Source organism: Lampetra planeri, chromosome 29 (assembly GCF_965212315.1).
Source record: "Lampetra planeri chromosome 29, kcLamPlan1.2.h2, whole genome shotgun sequence".
NCBI classification, from domain to species: Eukaryota; Metazoa; Chordata; class Hyperoartia; order Petromyzontiformes; family Petromyzontidae; genus Lampetra; species Lampetra planeri.
The window spans coordinates 10,618,298-10,641,997 of record NC_136135.1 but is presented as its reverse complement, the minus strand read 5'-3'; the positions used below and the strand labels follow the sequence as shown (position 1 = coordinate 10,641,997).

At 43.4% G+C, this 23,700-nt stretch overlaps 1 protein-coding gene across 1 annotated transcript in view; it reads left to right on the top strand.

Moving 5' to 3' along the window:
* Positions 1-23,700, top strand: part of ACAD8 (acyl-CoA dehydrogenase family member 8) — a 617,085-nt gene that overhangs the window by 498,408 nt on the left and 94,977 nt on the right. Inside the window, exon 8 of the mRNA XM_078608250.1 lies at positions 2,327-2,424. Coding sequence (XP_078464376.1) covers positions 2,327-2,424 — 98 coding nt within the window. The remainder of the gene's footprint in view (positions 1-2,326; positions 2,425-23,700) is intronic.

Below are 23,700 nucleotides of genomic sequence, written 5' to 3'. Positions count from 1 at the left end.
GCTGTGCGCTGCGTTGCACCGCTAGTCGAGTAGATAACCTTGCGTTCAATAAACCCTCGGAGCCAGGATGAACGTCCGACTCCAATCGTCATTTATTGATTTCAACAAGGTAAAAAGATAATGCTTCTTAAGCTCCCACAATGGACAAGTGCGGCTGTGGTCTCACTGAGATGCGATGCGTGCCGCCATCTTGACTTATCTGTGTAATGGCCGACGCCCGCGTGCTACAGTGGAAATCTAACATCGTCACTTCCTGGTCACGTGACCAACATTAGCATCAAAAAACAGGAACTTCCTGTGACCGTACGCTCCATATCTGCCGTGAGGCAAGACACTCCACCAACAAAATTATAAGAGGCTTGCACAAGTCCAAAAAGTTTTAGAAAGTGGGGGGGTAAATATTTGATATAAAAGGTTTCCGAAAATTGTTGACCCCCCCCTCCCCACCGCTTAAAAATATGTTTTACCCCCGCGTAGGTTTATATACGTACACACCCTACAGACAACAGAGTAAGTAGTATCTATTGACTCTGTAGTATCTACTGACTGTACAGGAATATCTACTGAGCCAGTAGTAGCTACTGACTGTTTAGTAGTATTTACTGACTGTAGCAACTACTGACCTGAGTAGTATTTACTGGCCCTACAGTAGTATCTACTGACTCGATAGTAGTAACTACTAACTCTATAGTAGTATCTACTCACTCGATAGTAGTATCTACTGACTCTATAGCAGTAGTTACTGACCGTAGTAGTATCCACTGGGCCTACAGTACTATCTACTGACTGTAGTAGTAACTACTTAGCTAAGTAGTATCTACTGGCCCTGCAGTAGTATATACCGACTCTATAATAGTAACTACCAGAGGTGGGACAAAGTGATTGTTATGCAAGTCCAAGTCGAGTCGCAAGTCATCAAATTCATGACTCGAGTCTGACTCGAGTCCAAGTCACATGACTCGAGTCCACACCTCTGGTAACTACTACCTCTATAGTAGTATTTGCTGACTATAGTAGAACTACTAACTTTATAGCAGTATCTACTGACTATAGTAGTATATACTGACTGTATAGCAGTAACTACTGACTGTAGCAGTATTTACTGATTGTAGTGGTATATACTGACTGTTTTAGTATGTACTAACTCTATATAGCAGTATCTAGTAACTCGATAGCATTATCTACTATCACTACACCAGTGCATACCGACTGTGGTGGTACCTGCTATCACTACAGCAGTGCATACCGACTGTGGTGGAACCTGCTATCACTGCAGCAGTGCATACCGACTGTGGTGGCACCTGCTATAACTACAGCAATGTATACCAACTGTGGTGGAACCTGCTATGATTACAGCAGTGCATACTGACTGTGGTGGTACTTGCTATGATTACAGCAGTGCATACTGACTGTGGTGGTACCTGCTATGGATTACAGCAGAGCATACTGACTGTGGTGCTAGCAAACAACTAACCTGACAGAGTGGCGTCGTGAGGCCTAGTGGCATGCAGAGCCCCCGGCCTTGCGTAGATTGTCCAGCTGGCCGAGGTGGCACCTTGGCAGGCTGGGGGCTGGACCGCTACCCCCTCCCACCATTTCCCCACCCGCGCTACAATAAAACTATCTAAGCGCTATAAATATTAATATCTATGGACTCTATAGTAGAAACTGCACGCATCGGGGTGGGGGGGGGGAGAAGAGGACATCACACTGTAAAGAATTAACCTTAAGCGTTATGTGTATTTTTATTACATTTTGAACGCGTAAAAGAAAATGTCCTCCTCACCCCCACCAAACGTGTGTGGCTTGGTAGGGGCTGTCCCCCCCACTGAAGGCGTGTGAGTTGGTATGGTCGATCGCGTGCAATTTAATAAATAATAATCTAAAACAGCACAAAATCGCTTATTCAAGTACTTTAAAGTTGACGGATGTGAAAACGGAATAGCGTTTGCTTACCGTGGGGCTTACGGCGTGGTATCTGGCTATTTTTTTACGTAAACCCCATGGTTTTCGAGCCAAATCCTTCGCAAGTGTGCGCACACACACACAGACAAACAAAAAATGACATTTATAGGTAAGATTTATATAGACTCTTGTACACAAGAGACACAACACATTTAGCAAGATGCATTATACAGTTGATATAAAATAGAGTGCTTTCAGTCTTCTAATGAAAATGTACACAGCACGCCACCCGCTCCCTCCTTGAGTCACAGGGTTGTCTTCACTCATGTCCCACGCTGCTGCCGTGTGTGTGTGTGCGCACGTGTCCCCGTCCTGGTTGCTCACTGCCGCTGCCTTTTGCTCCTCGTGTCGTTCTCCGCAGCTTCGTGCTCCCTCGGAGCAGCGTACGCCTCCATCTTGCAGACAACCGAGCACCTGACCGTGCGCAAGCAATTCGGGGAACCCCTGTCCTCCAACCAGGTAATTATACACAAGCGCTTTGGCCACATGGAGCCGTGTCAGTAAATTTTGCCCTGTCAGTCTCGTTCTCTCTGTGTCGATAGGGAGTAATGTGTTGCTAAAATCGGACATGAACCGAAATAGATACAAGTAAAAATTCAAAGGTCACCATGGATTCAAGTACAAATGAGCACTTGGACATTGATCATAATTATTTTGGACCTGAGGCAGTGGTCAAAATTTCACATTCTCATGGTGAAGGCCAGTCTCCAGGAAATGATCCCTGTTCCTTGATGATATATCTCATACAAAGTGGTCCTCTTTTTATTTAGCTTGTAGGAATTATAAGTTGAACCTACAACTGACTGGGAATTGAATTTGTAACTTTTCACTTTGCGCACCATAGCAACTGTAAGATGCCATGATGGTGCCTGTTCAATTTGCACTCTTGAATCTGCCCTTTTCATCAGAATGCAAAAGTTTACTTTTGTAAAATTACATTTTTTGGACACATGTCCTTGTTTGTAATATTCATGAGACACTAACAAGAGCCTTCTACTCACCTTCAACATCTTCAGCGAATGTTATAATTTCTTGCTTTTGGCCATTCATGTTTGACACGTAAATACTTGCGGTGAGTGCTGCCCCTGTGGTAGTTTTTCCCCTCCTGTGTTGTTGGATTCCAGATTGTGGCAGGAGGGGCTTTGTGTAAATTCTCATGTGACGGATGAGATGTGAGCGCTCCATGGCACCACATGATGGTGGGTGGTGAGCTTTTAAAAAATATGTATCCAGTCTCATCTGATTTAACATCACTCGGGTGAGCTCTGGTCTAGATTCAAAAATGTATTTTCAAACGAAGAATCAAAGCAGCACATGTATTGCACCTACCCAGTATGTGTTGCATATCTGCTTCTCACAGTGGCTCTGGTTCCTCCCTTGTGTGGGCCTTGCACTCGCATGAAACACACGTGTTTTGTTTTCAAGCAATTAGATTCTGTTTATGCTTTTGGCATCGTGTTGTGAAAGTTAAAACAATCAGTTTGAGACGTCCGAGTGAGCATTGCATCACCATAAAAGTTTCCATGAGATAATTATTTCTGTGATGGAATCATCAGCGGGCCTCAAATCCATGCTCCTTTTTAATTGCTGCAAAGAGTGTCGTGTCATTTTGCAATAAAAACAAAACATGTAATTCCCAGAATGCAATTTTGATAATTGAGTGGCAACCCATCTTTTTTTTGTACAGTCGTTAGTGTTTAGGCTAACATCATCACCTTACTACACTGGAGAAACCATTTTAATCACAGGCAGATACCTCGATTAGAACCTCTGACGTCAGCAGAAATCCTGGCTCAGTACTCTGATGCCATACTTTCAAACGTTCTGTTTGGTTTTTTATGTAGCATTAAAAGAAAAGAACGCAAATGCTCCCTTGATGGCATGGATCGCCAATTTGCTTTTCTTCATAGCTTGTGCGAGATTGTACTGCCTGCTATGTATTCATGCGAACGAGCGAGGTATCTGTGAAAGTTGCTATCAGGTAGCAACAGGGAGGGCTGGGCTCATTTTCAACGACTTTCTGCAGTCAGTCAGAGTTTTTCACTATGATTTAATCGGCTTTCTGCATTAATCATATGGACTGCTACAATAATTGTTTTAGAGTGATTGTTAACATGCTGTATGTGATCAAATCACATCGTAAGCACATTCTGTACTTGTGCCATTCTTATAGCGCAATGTTATCCCGAAGGAAGGTGACCATGTCTCGCTGACATAATCTGCAGTAATTTCAGCATTTCGAGGGCAATGTTGTTATGTGGTTAAATTTTTTGTACTCTGATGAAAATTAATCTTCCATAATACTGGTCTACAGCCAAAATGCTTCCAAAATAAATGTAGTCCAACTTTACTAATTCTGGGTCACTGAGAATGAAAATGATGCTTAAAATTATTGATTGGCTCTAGTTTTCAAGAAATGCTACTGGGTCAGTATATACGACCCTTGACTTGGGAATGGTGGAGGATAAGTGAGTTATAAAATGAAGGGATCTCAATTTAAACCAGAAATGACTAAAATACATCTTTGACTGGATTAATTAATCAATCTATGACTGGGTTTGGACAGTCCTTGCTTTTTGAGCAAAAAAATGAATGATGCAATCTGTACCTGGTATTGTGTCATACATGATATGAATTGCATCATGTTATTCCTAGAAGTCATGGATAATGCAATCATAACTAGCTTACATCCCTCTGCTGAACAAATTGCCCTATATCAGCTCTAGAAATCATACAGTGTCGTGCTCTCTCATTTGTCAGTGTTTCATTTTACAAAGGGACACATTTCTGTTTAGCCAAATTGAGCAGAGATGCCTCGTACTTGTGTGAACAAAGCAGATAACTTCTGCTATGTTTGTGGTGAAGTGACTTTTGCATCACAAAAGTGCAGTATACCACTATGGTTAAGAAAGCCTATCACCTTTATTTTGGCTGGAAAATTGAGATCAAGACAAGATGTGGGCCCCACACATATGCTGCAACAAATCTTCGCCAGTGGTTGAACAGGAAATTATGGCTTTTGCAGTGCCAATGAGCCAACAGATCATATCAGCAAGTGTTACTTCTGCATGGCGCCTCCAGTTGGGAAAGGTGTGTCAAAGAAGAAAAGTGGACTGTGCATGTTCCAAACATTCCATCAGCTATACGCCCAGTACCCCACGGAGAAGGACTGATGGTTCATGATGCACCAGAATCATTCACAGTTGAGTCAGACGAGGAAAAGGATGAAACTTCTGGCCTGAACCATCAAGGTTACATGACCCAGATTTTCTTACATCCTCCTCCTCTAAACCACACCTCATAATACAAGGTGAACTGAAAGACCTGTAATAAAGGACTTCGCCGACACACTGCTTGGTCTCCGTCACTCTTTATTCCCGTTGACGCTCGCACTCCGCTGGTCCAGACAGCGGACCAGCTGCTCCTCGCACGCGCCCCGCACGCGCTCTCCCATCAGTCGCTCCGCTCCCCCGCTCCCGCACACCGCTGGCCGACGGTGTGCTCGAAGCTCCTCCAGCCCCGGAGCCTTTCCGGGATACCACCTATATTCCCTTCACCACGTGATCCTGTCTCCTCCCTCTCACCACGCCCTTCACCGAACCTTCCAGATCCGGCCTCCGCATAGTGCCTTGCTGGCTCCGCCTTTAGGTTCCGCCCCTGCACACCTCGCATCCGATTGGACCCGAGGTGAGCGGCGGACCTTCACATATGCCCCCATACTGGGCCCCGCCCCCCAATATCATGGGCCGTATGATTGGCCCAGAGCCGAGCAGCGAAACCCCGCTTACGCTCGCATTACAGACCTTGTCAGGGATTTGGAACTACCCTAGAGTAAGGCCGAGCTGTTGGGCTCCAGACTGCAGCAGTGGAATCTCCTGGCAGGTGATGTTAGGGTTTCAATGTTCCGTGACCATCAAAAGGATCTTGTCCCATTCTTCTTCATGGAAGGTGATCTTGTAGCCTGGAACAACATCGATGGTATGATGGTAGCGCTCAACATCGTTCATGATCCAGATGAGTGGAGACTTCATTTATTAATCGAAGATGAGTCTTAAAGCTACATAATGGCAATGTTTTGCCATCAATTCCAGTTGGTCATGCAGTCCATGTGAAGGAAAGCTATGACAACATGAAACAACTTTTGAGGTGCATAAACTATGACCAACATCAGTGGCAGCTTTGTGGAGATTTGAAGGTTGTTGCTCTCTTGCTTGGTCTGCAGACTGGATACACAAAGTACTGCTGTTTTCTCTGCAAATGAGATAGTCGTGCGAGAGATTCGCACTACATCAATATAGATTGGCCACTCCAAAACTTTTATTCCCAGGCTCATTGGAGCCTGGGAAGAAAAGTGTTCAGCATCCACCACTTGATAATTGATTTTTTACCCTTCTATCTGGCAACAAAACTGACACCTTTTTACAAGGAGCCATGTTTGCATGGGCCGCAATACCTGCAGTCATAATACAAACAAAAGAACATAACTCTGATAATGTGCACTGTCCTTGAAGTTGATTGGTCCACACCCGAGACAGCTTTCCTTAGAGCCTAGTCTCACATGGGTTGGACCAGATGACGCCAAAAGGCGCATAACTCAAAGACAATGCACCATCAGAGTATGAGAGCTCGGGGCAAGCATTTACACTATGGGAACCTCATTTGCCAGTAAAAATATGATAATTGATTTTTTACCCTTCTATCTGGCAACAAAACTGACACCTTTTTACAAGGAGCCATGTTTGCATAGACCGCAATACCTGCAGTCATAATACAAACAAAAGAACATAACTCTGATAATGTGCACTGTCCTTGAAGTTGATTGGTCCACACCCGAGACAGCTTTCCTTAGAGCCTAGTCTCACATGGGTTGGACCAGATGACGCCAAAAGGCGCATAACTCAAAGACAATGCACCATCAGAGTATGAGAGCTCGGGGCAAGCATCTACACTATGGGAACCTCATTTGCCAGTAAAAATATGATAATTGATTTTTTACCCTTCTATCTGGCAACAAAACTGACACCTTTTTACAAGGAGCCATGTTTGCATGGACCGCAATACCTGCAGTCATAATACAAACAAAAGAACATAACTCTGATAATGTGCACTGTCCTTGAAGTTGATTGGTCCACACCCGAGACAGCTTTCCTTAGAGCCTAGTCTCACATGGGTTGGACCAGATGACGCCAAAAGCGCATAACTCAAAGACAATGTACCATCAGAGTATGAGAGCTCGGGGCAAGCATCTACACTATGGGAACCTCATTTGCCAATAAAAATATGATAATTGATTTTTTACCCTTCTATCTGGCAACAAAACTGACACCTTTTTACAAGGAGCCATGTTTGCATAGACCGCAATACCTGCAGTCATAATACAAACAAAAGAACATAACTCTGATAATGTGCACTGTCCTTGAAGTTGATTGGTCCACACCCGAGACAGCTTTCCTTAGAGCCTAGTCTCACATGGGTTGGACCAGATGACGCCAAAAGGCGCACAACTCAAAGACAATGCACCATCAGAGTATGAGAGCTCGGGGCAAGCATCTACACTATGGGAACCTCATTTGCCAGTAAAAATATGATAATTGATTTTTTACCCTTCTATCTGGCAACAAAACTGACACCTTTTTACAAGGAGCCATGTTTCAACTTCAAGGACAGTGCACATTATCAGAGTTATGTTCTTTTGTTTGTATTATGACTGCAGGTATTGCGGTCTATGCAAACATGGCTCCTTGTAAAAAGGTGTCAGTTTTGTTGCCAGATAGAAGGGTAAAAAAGCAATTATCATATTTTTACTGGCAAATGAGGTTCCCATAGCATCCACCACTTGTTGAATCAAGGAAGATTTTGTCTGATGAATAACTTTGTCAAAGCCATGGACAAAACACAAGCAGCTTTCAAGTACTTTGTGGAACATTTCCAAGGTTAAGTGAAGCTAAGATAAAGGAGGGTGTCTTTGTTGGTCCTCAGATTCGTGAGATGATGCATTTGACAGTGCACTGCGTGGCAAGGAAAATACAGCATGGAAAGCCTTCCAGTTAGTGGCAACATTTTCTCGGAAACAACAAGGCAAACAACTACAGGGAGTTGGTGGAAAACCTCCTCAAGGCATACAAAAGCCTTGGTTGCAACACGTCACTCAAGATACATTTTTTGCACTCTCATCTAGATTTTTTTCCCCACCAAATTGCGGAGCAGTGAGCGACGAGCATGGCGAGCGATGTCACCAGGACATTGCAACAATGGAGAAACGCTATCAGGGCAAATGGAGCCCATCAATGCTTGCAGACTATTGTTGGACAGTGACAAGGGAGTAGCCAATCAGTTGTTTTAATTGTCATATTTGAATTCAGCACATCAATATCCATCATAAACAGCACATTTCATCTCTGAAGAAGACGACATCTAAAAATTGTAGACCGGTGTAATAGACGTTTTTTGGGTTAGATTGCATAAATATAAATGTGTCATTAAACCCGCCACCACCCGACACAGCCAATTAGTAAGGTTTGTCATGTAAACAGAACGTGCCAATTCGTTATTAGTATAAAATAAACCTGCCTGTCACCTGATGATCCTAGTTGTAATTTACTGGCGAAACGTCGTACTCGAATTGTTGTGGGTTTACTCTCCAACACACTTGTGTGGGGAACTCGTAACGAATTGTCATGTTTTGTTTACGTGACAAACCTTACTAATTGGCTGTGTCGGATGGTGGTGGGTTTAACGACACATTTATATTTACACGATCTAACCCAACCCTACTACGTGTTAGACTGAAATTCATCTTATGTTTTTTTTACTACACAATGTTCGTGGTCTGACGAACAAAAAGTGACCAGGTTTGAGAATAAGAGGCAAAAACAAATGAAACAACTATCTACAAGATTAATTGCATGTATTTTCCTGCGTGTTCAAATGTTACGTAAATATATGCATATATACATGCATGTCTATGCGCATGTGTATATGCCGTTCGAAAAGGAAAAGAGACCGTTGTAATACATTATTTCAATTGTATTTCAATGAAGCCAATTATGTAAATGAGGGAATTCCATTGTATTTCAATTAAGGCATTTTGAAATCTACATGAATTTAATTATGACCTTATTCATTAAAACAGAGATGGGCTGTGTAGTGCCTGTATATGTAGATGTATGTGTGAGTGAGGGGTGGTATAGTGGTTAGTGCACTGCGCTTTGAGGCCACTGACCTTCAATCCCCAACCATGACTAACATCAGTGGTACGTGTTACATGAGATAATTGTGGTAACCCCACTCACACTCTTCAATCTGCACTGACCAGTGTGGGGAAGTATGGTCAAACAACTGCCATAAGGCCGTTAATTTGTATCGTGTATGTATGTTGAACTTCTTTTGCATCGTACATAGTCAAGCAAGCTAATCGGAGGTGCAGGGGAAGGACACCAAACTGAACACAAAAAGCAGTTCTAAAGGAAGGAGTTTGCAAGTGCATAGCTCCAGTGAATTCCTAATGCTCCAGTGTGTTCATCCGTATTTATATACATACATGCATATGGACAAACACAAATACGTTTTGTATGTATTTATATATATACATACACCATATATTTCCAGGAAAGAGCACGGGCAATTGACCTCATTTACTGAAAATGTCACTCCGTAATTCTGGGAAACGGTGAAAGTCACTGGAGATCACATGGGAACATAATGTTGGCTGATTGAGAGATTCTCATGGAACTGAAGGACTCTCTGTGGGGAGTGTCTTGTTTATGATGAGCAGGAAGGGGTCAAATCGCCTGTGACTTCCTTGGCAATGACTGGCAGGCACCTGCTGTTACAAACCCAGGGTGAATATGTGCGCGTACAGACAGACTCTGATAAAGGTCATTTGGCAACCTTGAAATGTCCTGCGGTCGTATCATAATAAGTTACATCCCTTTGTTAGTATACTATTGGATGTAGGCCTCTTCATGCAATCTCAGTCATCTGGGTTGTTTTACTATTTTTATTTTACCAGGTAAGACCCACTCACTCAGCTATATAAAGCAATTTTTCAGAAGTGACCTGACCACAAATTATAGCTCAACGAAGTGGCTAGTTAAGTGGAAATTTCTAGCAGCCAAAAACTCTAAGCGCATGCTTTTGAATGTGGAAGGAAAAACTGAAGGACCCGGAGAAAACTCCACGCGACCACGGGGAGAGAGACACGCAAACTTCAAATATACAGCAGCAGGCGTCAGGGTTGGGATCGAACCCACGACCTCCTGTGTACCAGACGAGGTATTGAACATTTCTGAGATCGCCAGTTTTATGGCACAGTGTGCTAACCAATGCGGCACCACTCTGCACCCAGGCATCCATATACCACCATTGATGGGTGGGCTACTGTATACTTTTCATCATTATCTGGCCTGGAGGCGCAGTAGCATTTGATTTGGAGTAGAAAGATTGCAAGACAAAATTCTTATAAGGACTATGAGATAATGACTACTTTATGGGACGTCAACGGTGGTTGCCCATTGAGTCGACTCACCCCTATTGTGGGAATGTGGAATTTCCACCGCTGGTTGAAGGCTGCCAAAGGAGACGATTATCATCCCATTCTCATGATTATGATATCACCGTTATCATTGTCATGATCATTATCCGTATTGTACCTATTATTGCCTTGAAGCACCATATCTAGACAGCTCAACATACACACATTAAGTGTTTCTAATATTTTGACACACCGGAAGGAGTGACAGATCCAGAGTTGGGGGGCCTACGAGTTTGAGTGCCTCTGATTTGAGACCCCAAAAATGTATTTTATTGTTAGATACTAGAGAAAATAGATGCAATGCTTTTTAATATCAATTCAAGGCTCTATTTTTAAAAAAAAATCGGGACCCCCCTCTCTGGGGAAGTTGCTAGATTCACCTCTGCACGTAACTTGGTAATTTGTTCGACCGATAAGACGTGGATTCATTATCGCCATCCACAGCCGGTTGTCAATCACTTAATAATGGGCAAGTTGTCTCCCAATAATTATTTAGTACCTCAATGTGGTTGAAATAAAGATTGCGGGCGATTACGCCACCTTATGAAAGGCTGTAATTGTAAGTGAAGGGCTTCTGTTGTGAATGGAAAACATTATAAGTGGCCATCACGAATATTGAAGCTACCGTCTTCAAACGTGTACCCCTAATGCACATGGACTGCATCTGTCACATGCCGCGCATGTGTGGACCCAGCGATTTCTTGTTTACTTGTTTGGGACAGTTGGTACTTTTTGAAGCCCAGGGCACGCGAGGCGCAAAGACAGTAATCAATACTGTGCTCGACATGTGTCTGGTTAAAGGGGCCGGAGTAGTCGATAGAGAGCTAGCCTTGACTTTGTCACGTGATGCTGAAGACACATTCCTAGACCCTTGACATGGAGGGGCGCGTTCCATGCGGTCTGGCCACGGCTTGGCTTTACTTCACGAGAGGGGTCTCGCAGAAGCTTCGCAGGCCTGCTTCAGGAACATCATGTATGTATGCATGTTGGACTTCTTTCACACCGTACATAGCAAAACCGTGACAATCGGAGGTGTGGGGGAAGGACAAACAAACGAAACACAAAAAGCAGTTCTAAATAAATGAGTTTTCAATCGAGATGATTTAAAAGTGCATTGCTCCAGTGGCTTCATAATATAGGAAGAAAGAGAATTCCAGACGGCCGCAGAAGCGCATCTAAATGTGCACGACGCGGTGACCGTCTTTGTTAGATGGTTAGCCAAAAGCCGCTGCTGAGGATGAAAGGAGTTTGCGTGATGGGTCATGCTCCTTGACACATGGGTTGATCGAAAAGTATGTGACTTGATATTGAAGGGGGTATTGCTCCAACATCGTGCCAATTCTCTGCCCTATTCAGCCAAGTGTCCTTGATTTCTAAAAAAAAATCCTTTATTTCATAGCAATACATCAGACTTGTATATGTATAGTCCTCTCAAATGATCTTTACTGTGCGTTCACTGAAAAAAATATATATCTGAAAAAAAAAAAATTCTGGATAAGAATTTGAGATAATCTAGAGAAATCTTGCTCAAGTGAGAAAACCTGTGCGTAAGTGATCTGGCTCCCAGTGTCTTCAGTATGTTTCCAGTTACAAAATCACTCGTGAGGAAATGCTTTTTTTGTAACGTCGAAGTGACGTGTTCACCAAATTAGTGGTTTGAGTAACAAGACAAAGGTTTCTTCTGGGTTGGGGTTAAAGCCTCAAAATGATGACCCAAATGAATTTCACGTCAAGGAGACCGTGTATTAAAATAGCATTTCTTGTTATGTTTTGCTACCGGGCATTTTCCAGGTCACCTTTCATGCCACTGACACGTTTGAGCATGAACCAGAAGTTGGGCGTGAGCTTATCTAAAAAAAAAACGTGAACAGCATCGTTTGAGGCATACAACATCAACGCCTGGAAGTGGTGGCACAACAACACAGGGCTTTCTCTCGATCCGATGCCATGAGCATCTCGAAACGTCTGGTGCCCGCCGTTCAAGTTTTCAAGTTCTAGTGAATTAGTTTAATCAGGAGGTGAGAACTCAAGAGACCCAGGCCAGGTCTCATTTGCATGGGTGACCCCTGGGGTCACTGAAATCAGGCCAGTCATGTGACCCCCAACACCTGCTGCATCCACTCACCCTGCGGGGGTTTCCTCAGTGTTGTTAATAAAGCACAAACATGGGCAAGTGCCAGGATATATCAGTGGAATAGTCCCACCCTCACAATTGTACATCGCATAGCCTCTACTGCTGCAGTAAGCACTGATATGCATTCATGAGTAAACACGCGTAAGCACAATACGTACTGTCGTTGCCACTTTGGCCATCATTAGCAAGCTCTTGAGTAAGCACTGGTATTGTCACTATATTATAGGAAGAGCTGTAGTCAGCATAGTAAGTATTAAGATGCACTGTGTAAGAATATAAATTAATACTTATTGTTATATTAGGTTAATTAGTATTAGAAGGCACTGCGGTACAAATAATAATAATTTGTGCAGCATGAAAGTATTCAAAATACATCTCTCTCAAGCATACATATTAACAAGTACACCATAGAGCAAGCACTTGCAGTTGGCTAGGTGACTCAGAGGTCACAGCGCCATTGGGGTCCTGAGTTCAATTTCAGGCAGCTGTCTAATTAAACCAGTTCCTGAAGTGTAGTGAGTTTATAGTCTCAGCCTGGTCACTAATGACTGCATGTGAGAAATGTCAGATTAGATCCTGGGATTGCACTTTATTTGACCACATTCGACCTTTGAAAATTTATGTGAATAGATATTCTGGGTTGACTGTTATGCGACAAAGATCTGATTGTAGTACGCAAGAAAAAGTGCAACACCCTACGGCATAAAGGATAAAAAAGAGAACTTCGACAAACATGCTGGCCATCCTCTGACACAGAGGACATGCCACACTGTGAGATTTCCAAAAGGGATGTTGAACAAACATCTCAATGCAGGGCTCTGATGACAAGTCTTGGAACTCAGTGATGCTATTTTGGAACGGTTGATATTATCACAGTAGTCTCTCAATTATATCTGGGAGAATTTGGAGTGGGGGGAGGGATGCCCCAGGAAAATATATATACATACGCGTAAATTATGGTAAAAAATACATTGTTAATGGTACCAATGTAGATATTGAATTGCGTTGTCTGCTTTTATTGCTTTGTACATAATCGGTATACTCTCGGACATGTTTGTGGCCACCTGGGCACTCAGTCACTGACCCACAGTGAGTGAGTACCAGCCAATAATTAAACCCGTACACCGTTAATCCATAATCAAAATATATATGCCGAAGTACAATCGAGAGTGAATTTGATTGTCTACTTGTTAAATGCATTCGCTCTCGAACATGTGTTTAAAAAATGCTTGTATGGTAAAAGATGCTGAGAGTGGGTTTGAATGTAGCTCTGAAAGTTAAACCTTTGCATGTGCATATTTGTCTGGGATACAAATAATATATGCAATAAAACATCGTCATAAATCGGTTCATAAACTTACTGCAAGCTATTTTATTGGCCTACTGAAGTTACATACCAAACAGGGAATAAGCCGCAGTTTTATTATCGCGAATGCCACTATCTCTAGCATGATGGGCTGTGTGCTGCAGTAACTTCACACGGAGGTTTTCACAGCCAGGATCATGATTCATATTTAGGCCTTATAATGATCTGGATAATTATTTTGTCATGTTAACCTCCACCACCCAGTAGAGGAATTCTCACTTCCAGGTTTAATGATCTGAGTATTAATGTGTATTCTTGATTAATAACTACATGTGGTTGTGGGAATTGTCCTTCAGCTTTCTGCTTAGTTGAAACAATAAATGGCACGTTCTGTTTAGTTGCAACAGTAAATGGCACGTTAAACGCTTGATCACGTGACAATATAATTTGTTTGGCTCTGCCAGGTCGTGGAAGGCTGCACGACAAAAGGTTGGTGACATGTTTACTTGGCCTAACCCAGCTTGGTGACCATTGACAATCACATGGGCTGGCAACCGGCCTTGACATTTAAAATGTAGCTGAGTTCACTGTCATTCATAAAGTCAAGTGGAACATATTAAGAGTACCATCTTTTTCAAAGAAGACGTGTGTGACAAAATGTAAATAAGCAGGTGAGATCTCTAACTACAGGACCCTTTCACCAGTATCAAGATATTGAATGATAAAAAATAGGCTTTACCATTACTGCTGTAAATACAGGCGTTAAGATGTTCAGACACCAATTTACCAGGCATCATGTTGAGTAACGACACATTTTTGTAAAAGATGCATACACATTTTTTGACAATGCGGGCCTTCAAACTGATTCGCCTTTGCCAGAGACAGCCTCTTTTATGGCATTGTCTCACCAGTGCTAGACCAACGGCCGCAAGAAGGTAAGCAGTACAAGGACAATACAATGACCAAGGAATTAATATCTCAAGTTGAGTAGTTATAGCTACGAGGCCATTTTGCCAGTTTCAAGGTATTGAATGATATAACAGACTCTAGCCTAACAGTTGTATTTCTAATATACTGTGGTAAAGTGTCGGTGTGCCCTCCAGCATCATTTGATTTTGCAAAGCAAACCATTAACTTGTTTTTACTTAAATAAGCCTCATTAGCAAACCTTCACGATGCCATGAACGTGGTTCATCTGGATTGTCAATCCCCAAGATGGTTTGCTATGCTCAGGTTTCAGAACACCTGAACAAAAACTGTATTTGCAGCAGGACTCATGTTTCTTTTAAGTTGCATATGTTCTATTCTGTTTGGTTATTTGGCATATGGAAAGTATTTATAGGCCTTGCTGGTTGTCACAATAACCGTATGGGGTGCCTCGGTGGCAAGATGTTATCTCTCTCGCCTGGTATGCAGGAGGTCGCGGGTTCGATCCCGTCTGTGACTCACGTTGTATGTTTGGAGTTTGCATGTTTTCTCTCTCCCTGTGGTCACGTGGATTTATCTGTAGGTCCTCTGGTTTTTTTCCCTCCACATTTTGAATCGACATGCGTTTAAAGTTTTTGCTTGCTATACATTTCCACATGACAAGCCACTTCCTTGAGCTTTCATTTGTGGCCAGGTCGCTTCTGAAAAAGCGTCTTTAGCTCAGCGGACCCTTACCTGGTGAAATAAAATAGTAATCATTTATATTTTACTGATTTTCTTTGAATCATTAATTGTACATGTAAGGGTTTCTTGGCCTCTTTTCATACCTACTGCCTATATCAGTCAGTGGTTCTCAACTGCTTTGGTTTGGCAGGCCCCCCCCCCCCAATCAAGTCTATGCCCCCCCCACCCTACCACCAAAACATGACTGTGGTTACTATGACCACAACTCACAGAGAGGTCACATGTTCACGCCTCTAGTCAACACAGTGTTATTAAGCCATTCGCTTCCTGCTGTGCATTAGTGTTTCTTCGCTGCAATGTGGAAACAGTATCTATGTCACATGCATCTCGGTATCCTTGCCTCTTCCATGCCACCCGCAGCCTGCATCCCCTGCGGTTCTCAAAGCAGATTGAGAACCACAAGCCTCGAGTTTACAATTCCAATCTTGATTTGAAGCTTTCATGACTGCAGGAATCCCTACTCTTTGGTTCTTTCGGTAAAGTCACGTAGGTAGAAAAAATAATAGATAACGACGTTTCGATCGCCACCACAAGAAATCGTCCTCACTGTGTCTAAACTTTTTTCTGGAGTCCATTGTACCAATCCTATTGGAGACTAGCTGTCACCAGCGTTATGTTAATTTTCAACCAATGTCTCAGGGCTATGAGTAGAGATGAGCAACTCCCCCATATACAATATTGCTGGACCCCGTTGTGAATATGGAGTCGTTTTGCCAATAACCAGCAGCAATTCGTTAACAAGCCGGATTTACTAATGAGACCCAGAAGATCAAAATGGTCCAGCTGTTACCTTGCTTAAACATTCTGCTGGATAATATTGGTTTCTTAAGCCACTGTGCCATTGAACTAAAACACTTTTTAATTTACATGTGGGGACACGGAATATAGTTCTGCTCTTACCTTCCCAATGCTCGTTTGACCACAAAGACACTCTCTCTTCTGACTTGACTTCATATTTAGTCTCATGCAGGGTTGCGTTTGATTCAAATGCATTCAGGCAGTACTACTCCTGCAGCAAATGCAGATCATTTTTTATCCAGATGCTCCGAGAACTTTGTGCATCTATTAAATCATGCACGATTCACATGTGCTGATGCCAGTACTGCTTACGTGAAGCGAGCGGCTCTGCGCATTTGTTTTGCCATTTAAAATTACACTACAGATGAAATAATGACGGACGTTTCCTTAAATACTCCCCACCGCCTCCGCCCACCCAGCAAGATAAATTAGTTCACTACAGTTCGTCGATTGGCCGGTCGAGTGTGGTGGGATAAAGTACGGGTACTCTAATCTCCTTCGTGATGTCTCACCATCGTGGAAGAGTAGGCCACATTACAATCTGGTGGCTCGCTCAAGCTTCCGCTAGAGAGTCTCTTCCTCCAGCAGTGGCATGAGCAAGCTATGTGATGGCTGCACATTTACCTTTTACACTGAATAAATGAATAAATATCAGCAAGTGGGCTCAGCATTGACCTATTGGGCACGGTGTCAAGGTTCAATCCCCGAGAGACGCTCAGTAATTTCTCTGGAGAGTTACCAAAGTGGCGCATTTTCTGTGAAGTGTATGTTTAAAGTCCCTCTGAAGGCATCATTTACTTGAGTGCTATTGTCTTCAACACCATCCCAAATAAATGGTTTCCCAGGGCTTCTTATAAAAATATCAAATTAAAGTATATCAGATGTGGCACGTGTAAATCAATCACCCATTACGCACAGAGTTGTCATTATCTTGAGTAGTTATAATCCAGTGATGAAGATTTCACATTCCAATCATAGGAGCAGGTATATATCTGAAACGGCTGAATTACCACCCAGATGATGCTCATGTTACACCCTCCAGAAGGATGATGCTGATACTGGGCTCTTGTCAACCTTGCACGGAATTTGAACTCATGCCATTACAACACGGGGGCCTCCTGCTCTGAACATTTAAAGCTATCCTAGCCCATGGCGCATGACCTTCAAAAGAACACGCGAGGTTGTTGCAGTCCTTTGCTGGACTCACTTGCACCATGTACAGCGAGTGCACAGTGTGGCCAGGGATTAAGCAGGACACGACGCAGGGTAGGGTGAGCGCCAACACTTCCGTTGCAAGTGTCCCTCAACAGACACTGGAGGTGTGCCTCCTTGCACCTTGCTCGTTAAACCCTCGAAGGGTTCTTCTTAATGTGGATTAAATGAGCGTTTTTGTACAAAGTAGACGGCGCACGACCAATACCAATTGGTATATGGCTTAGGGGAAGAAAAGAAAACCCATGAGTCATTCCTTGGTCAATGTTTGATGGATTTTTCATTCCTATTCCTAACTTTTAATTATTTTTAAAATAGGCCGGGTTTACAGAAATCCATAACAGTTATTGCTTGTTAATTAAATTAGAGGATTCAGCATGTCTCCGTGATCAAATGAGCAATTGGGCAGTGCTCCTTTTACATTTGAGGTCATGGCCCAGTGGTGAAAAATTCCACCTTCATATTCTCACAAGTTTATGCCACGTAATAATCGCTGGTTATTCGCACAAACTGGTCGTCATTGACCCAATGGGATGACGTGCTGAGTTTCAATCACCAATATTTATAAGATTGTGGCTTTTTGTTTGAGAGTTGAATACTCTGCCACAGTGCCACCAGGGAGAGTTTACTCGAATGGATTATATACACAAGTGTATTACTGCCAACACATGTACTACTTATAGACAGAACAGGACAATAAATGTTATATGTATGTATGTTGAACTTCTTTCGCACTATACGTAGCCAACCGTGATAATCGGAGGTGCAGGCGAAAGACAACAAACTAAACACGCAAAGCAGTTCAAAATAAATTAGTTATCTTACTGCTATGTGCTATACTGCTGCTATACGACTGCTATGTGCTATATGACTGCTATCTGCTATACTACTGCAATACAATAACGGGGCATTTTGTCTTCAAAGAAGATATGCTTAATATTTGGTTTTCTTATGGAGAGACGAGCTGTTACCATCGGACTGTAGAATTTCCAGCGATACATCAAGGCACGAAAAGTGCCTCCATGCTTCACACCTTGCCACGTTTATCTGAACAAACACTTCCACTCTTTGACTATTCTCTGTGTTACACACACACATGCAGTACGTACACCCTTTCTAAATGAACGGGTGGAAAGTTGCACGATTACATCAGATGAGTGACAGTTGCACGGATCCACATGAGGCCACAAACACACACAAAATATCACGAAACCCAGGCAGTTGGGAAGCAGAGGCCTCCTTAATTTCGTTGCTAGATGTCCCGCTCAGCGAGAGAGAGCGACGCGATGTTGAAGGCGATGGCCCGCCGGTGTAATTTCCCGAGCTTTGGACATTTGGGGCGAGCAGACCGCAGCGATTTGAGGCTATTTGAGCAACAGAGGCGCGCGGCTGACAAGGGGAGCGGCTCCCGGGGAAAGCCAAGCTGTCATGTCCACGCCCCGCAGTCATTCCCGTCCGCCGAGTCCACAGCAGCCACGAGCCGTGATGGAGCGTAAAATACCAGCCGAGCCCAGAAGGCACTCCACTGCGAACACGAGCGAATGTGTCTGAGAGTGCGTGCGTGTGAGAGTGGGGAGCAGTGGCTACGAACCCGGACGACCTGAGTTCGGTTCCCGCTCGCGGCCAACATCAGTGACTATTATCTGAACTGGTCATGGGCCTCCCCTAGGTCGTCTCAGCCTCAAATGAGTACCTGGTGTGGTGTGTAAATATGACCACTGGGGAAACAAAGGTGGTCGGGGGTGGTGCAGACCAATCCACCCGCTTGTGTGCCGTTCATAGGTGTTCGTCAACAGCACTTGCCCCAATAGTCTGTTAAGGCTACACGGGGAAGCTTTTGTCTTTTTGTATGACAGAGGTGGGCATATGGCCATGTGTACACTGAGAATCGAGAGTCTCTCTCTATCTCTCACTCCCATTTATTCCGTGGAGGAGTTATATTTTATTTATTTTTCATTATTGCATGTAATCAGCTCGGGTTTTTCTGTATACCACTACTAATGACATCCATTAAATTATATTCGAATGAATAACAAACACAATTCACTGCAGGTTAAAAGTAATTGACGATTGACATTTTTGTAAACTAGCATTGTTCAATAAAAAAATTATACGTAATAATATTTTTTTGACAAAATCTTTTTTTTTACAAAAAAATGTCTCCATCTCACCTGGTTATAGGACAGCCAAAATCGAATGCGGGTTTTAATGGGTGGCAACTGTGCACGTGGATGGGAATCAAATGAAAGAAAGGGAGAGAATGAGAGTAGTTCCCTGACGATGAACGCTCGAGTCGACTGCACACTCCCCCCCCCCCTCCGGCTCTGTTGTGTCCCGTCAATAGGCCCGGCGCATTGACGCTCCAATAACCTGAGCACATTACATTTGTGAATTAATGTCGCAGCAGTCCTAATGCATTCACGAACGCTGAGCCGCGTTCGCCATTGCCGCATTAGATTCCCTCAGGGCAGGCGAAGAAATGTCGGCTGCTTTTAACCCATCGCGCGCCGTGCCGTGCTCCGTGTGGCTTACGCGGTGTGGGTAATGGAACCGGGCCCCCCCCCCCCCCCCCCTGGTCAGCCATAGGGAAAGAGATGTATGCCCTGGTGAAGATTTTGCTGCAGAGCCCCCCAAGGATATTCTCAGCGTTTATCCTGATCCTGCTTGGAGAGGCACAGCTGGCAACAAGGCAATCTGCCAACGCTCGTCCTCCCAGCTTCAGACTCTCCAGAATTTCCGCCCCCCCCCCCGCCGCCCCCTCCGCTGTGGGAATCTGCGATGGAAGAATATCTCCTCCCTCCCCACCCAAGCAATTGCAATTGGTCATGGCTGTCTTATTGTTTTGCCTGTCGACTACTTCTTGAATGTGTATATGGAAGTAATATTGTAATAACCCCTCTGTCCGGGGTTGTCCTGTGGGAGTGAGCTTGACTACTAGCACTCAAAAAAGTAACAAGTGGCCATTCATCCTGCTGAGATGTTACGATACAGCGGTTGTTCGATGGGAAAATCAATGGCTCCAGCACACGAATGAAGAGTCTACACATTGTTTCCCAACGCCGTCAGAAAATTGTGGGGAAAAAGTAAACTTACGAAGAATAAGAAGTATCCAACAGTACACGTGCGGCCCATTTGTCTTTCCACCAGAGGTGTGGACTCGAGTCATGTGACTTGGACTCGAGTCAGACTCGAGTCATGAATTTGATGACTTGCGACTCGACTTGGACTTGCATAACAATGACTTTGTCCCACCTATGAGATGTGGACTCGAGTCATGTGACTTGGACTCGAGTCAGACTCGAGTCATGAATTTGATGACTTGCGACTCGACTTGGACTTGCATAACAATGACTTTGTCCCACCTCTGCTTTCCACTGCTGCATGCTGACCACCCCATTGCCATGCAGGTCATGCGGAATGTTCGACCGTACTTCACTATGCTGATGGGCTCATGACTGGTTCGGATATCACTCGCCACCATATGTAGCCAACCGTGCTAATCAGTGATGCGGGGGAAGGACAACAAAAATAAACATAAAAAGCTAAAATTATTATTTCTAAGGACGTTATAATGGCTGATGGTGATGACTGAACAGTAACTGTTTTATCAACTCATTTGAGAATTGAACTCGCAGCCTACCGATTGTGATTTGAATGCTCTGACCGCAGCACTCCCGGGATGGTTTGTGGCTTGTAAAAAAATTGGCCAGGTCATGGCCGTTTCGAACCGGCTGTTTTGAGAACAGCCCCTATGCACCACGTGCTGAGTATGGGGGGCACATCCATTTAAATATCAAAGCATTGTTGTCACCCTCCACACACAGTTTCAGACTCGCAAAGCTATTGCATAGTGCCTGCAGATGGGAAATGCTTTGAAGACAATGATAGTGATTCGGAGCTATGCAATTCAATAGCTGATATGGCCATTTTATTAAGTCTCAAAGCAGTGGTGTGGACGATCACTTTTTTATTAATGCATCTATTCATATATACACAATAGGAGATGCAAAACATGCTTCATATCCAACTGGGATAGAAAACCTGAAATATAGTGGCACCTGGCCTGTATCAATTCTGTGCGTGCTTTCTTTGTTTGAGCTGAATCAACAAAAAGGTATCCATGTTCTGAAAAATAATGCATTCAAAGAGTGAAATGTAAATTGAAGAAGTGGTAGAAATTCCACATTTATATGGCAGGGACTGTTTCATATATCATCAATGGCATCATCATGTTTTATTGTATTTGCAGTGCATCAATTATAAAGCACCGAACCATCGAATCATCCATGAACTTATCTACAAATCTAAAGAATAGGTGAAAACAAGCAAACAATGAATAAGACCTCCTTCCCATATTTGTGCCTCCACACACTAAGGAATAATAATTAACGTCGCACGGCCCTCTGGGAGCAACATGCCATCATCAGTATTGATTCAGCAAAAGCAACTTTGGACCAGTTACGACGTTCACTACCTCATCGGCAGAGTGAGGGGTACATTAAATGAACGCTACTGAACTGCCCAACGCCCATAGGAAATGGCCCTGTCTGTAAGGGGCCAGTCGTAATAAACAGGGGCGGTATACAACTCCAAAGGGCTCAAAGTTAGGAGGGTAGAGATTTTTTTTAAAGTAGCAGATCTATATTTAAACTTGCTTTTGTGTGTTCAGCATGCATTAGTAGCTGATCCTTACGAATGTTATTGTCAGTAGGCTTTCGCGACCAATATTATCCATTTACGCCATCTAACCCAAACAAAAAACCTCTTGTGAATATTATTGTATTGTCCAAAATCAATACTCCTGTCCCCTGTCGTAGGAATGTAGAACTTGCTTAATTTTCTCCACAAATGTGAACCATCATACGCTCAATTGAACAGATATATTTACTTCGAAATTTCTAAAGGGTACATTTAGGTAATTGTTTGCAGGAATCACTGGGTGAAGGCGATAGGAATTAAACCGTTGGCTCATTTGCCAAAATGCCGCACACCTCAATAATCAAAGCATCCATCAGAGCTGGACACGTTTCATGTCTCTTGGCAAGCATTGTCTTCCCACTGAGAATAACCGATTAATATATTCCCAAGATGAGCAATAAGCACCATCTCTCAGACCAGCAGTAACACCAGACTAAGCCACCTAAAATATCAGCGCCAAATCTCACCACTTAGAATTACTCGCGCTCGTGAGTCATCAGCAAGACCTGCTCTTGCACTCACACCCACAGACACATGACAAAAGAGACCCGCTTGTTAAGACCTCATAAGATTAAGGGGTAAGTCCTGTTAGTGAGCACCTATTAAGGCTGTCCTTTTAACTAAACAGAGTGCTTTTACTATTGTTTTGCCAACACGATGCACAGCCTCCTTTGTTTCTGAAATGTTAATCTTCTTCTCTACACCAGTGGCATTTATGGATGAGTCGGCTGAGGAGAGGGGTATCATTTTCTATTCAGATAACACATGCTACGATGTTATTCACTGACTGGGGATCACGTTGGTGAGATGTTAACTGCCTCGCCTGGTATTAAGGAGGTCGTGGGTTCGATCCCGACCCTGACGCTGTATATATTTGGAGTTTTCATGTGCTGCCCATGGTCGCGTGGATTTTTCTCTGGGTCCTCCGGGTTTTCCCTTCACATGTAGAATCGTGCAGTGAGAGTTTTTGGCTGCTATACATTTCCACATGATATGACACTTCGTTGCGCTATCATTTGTGGCCAGGTCGCTTCTAGTAAAGAGCTATATACAGCTCAGTGGGCCTTACCTGGTGAAATAAAAATAGGTTAGTTAAAATAGACTTGGAGGGGGAATAGAACTCGGATCACTAAACACTGCACTACTGCGTCCCAGATGTATGCACACCGTGTACAGCAAAATGTCTGCAGTTGCACACAGGCCAGTCGTTTCTTGAGCCCTTAATTGCTTTCAAATTACTATGCATAATGCTCCACAATTACTAGTGTCTGGAAATCCCAACATTAGTGAAATATGAATGAAAAATAAATCAAGCAGACATTCTACTGCTTCATTGGCTCGTACATTATACTTGTAGTCCGTGCACAACTACAGTCGAGGATT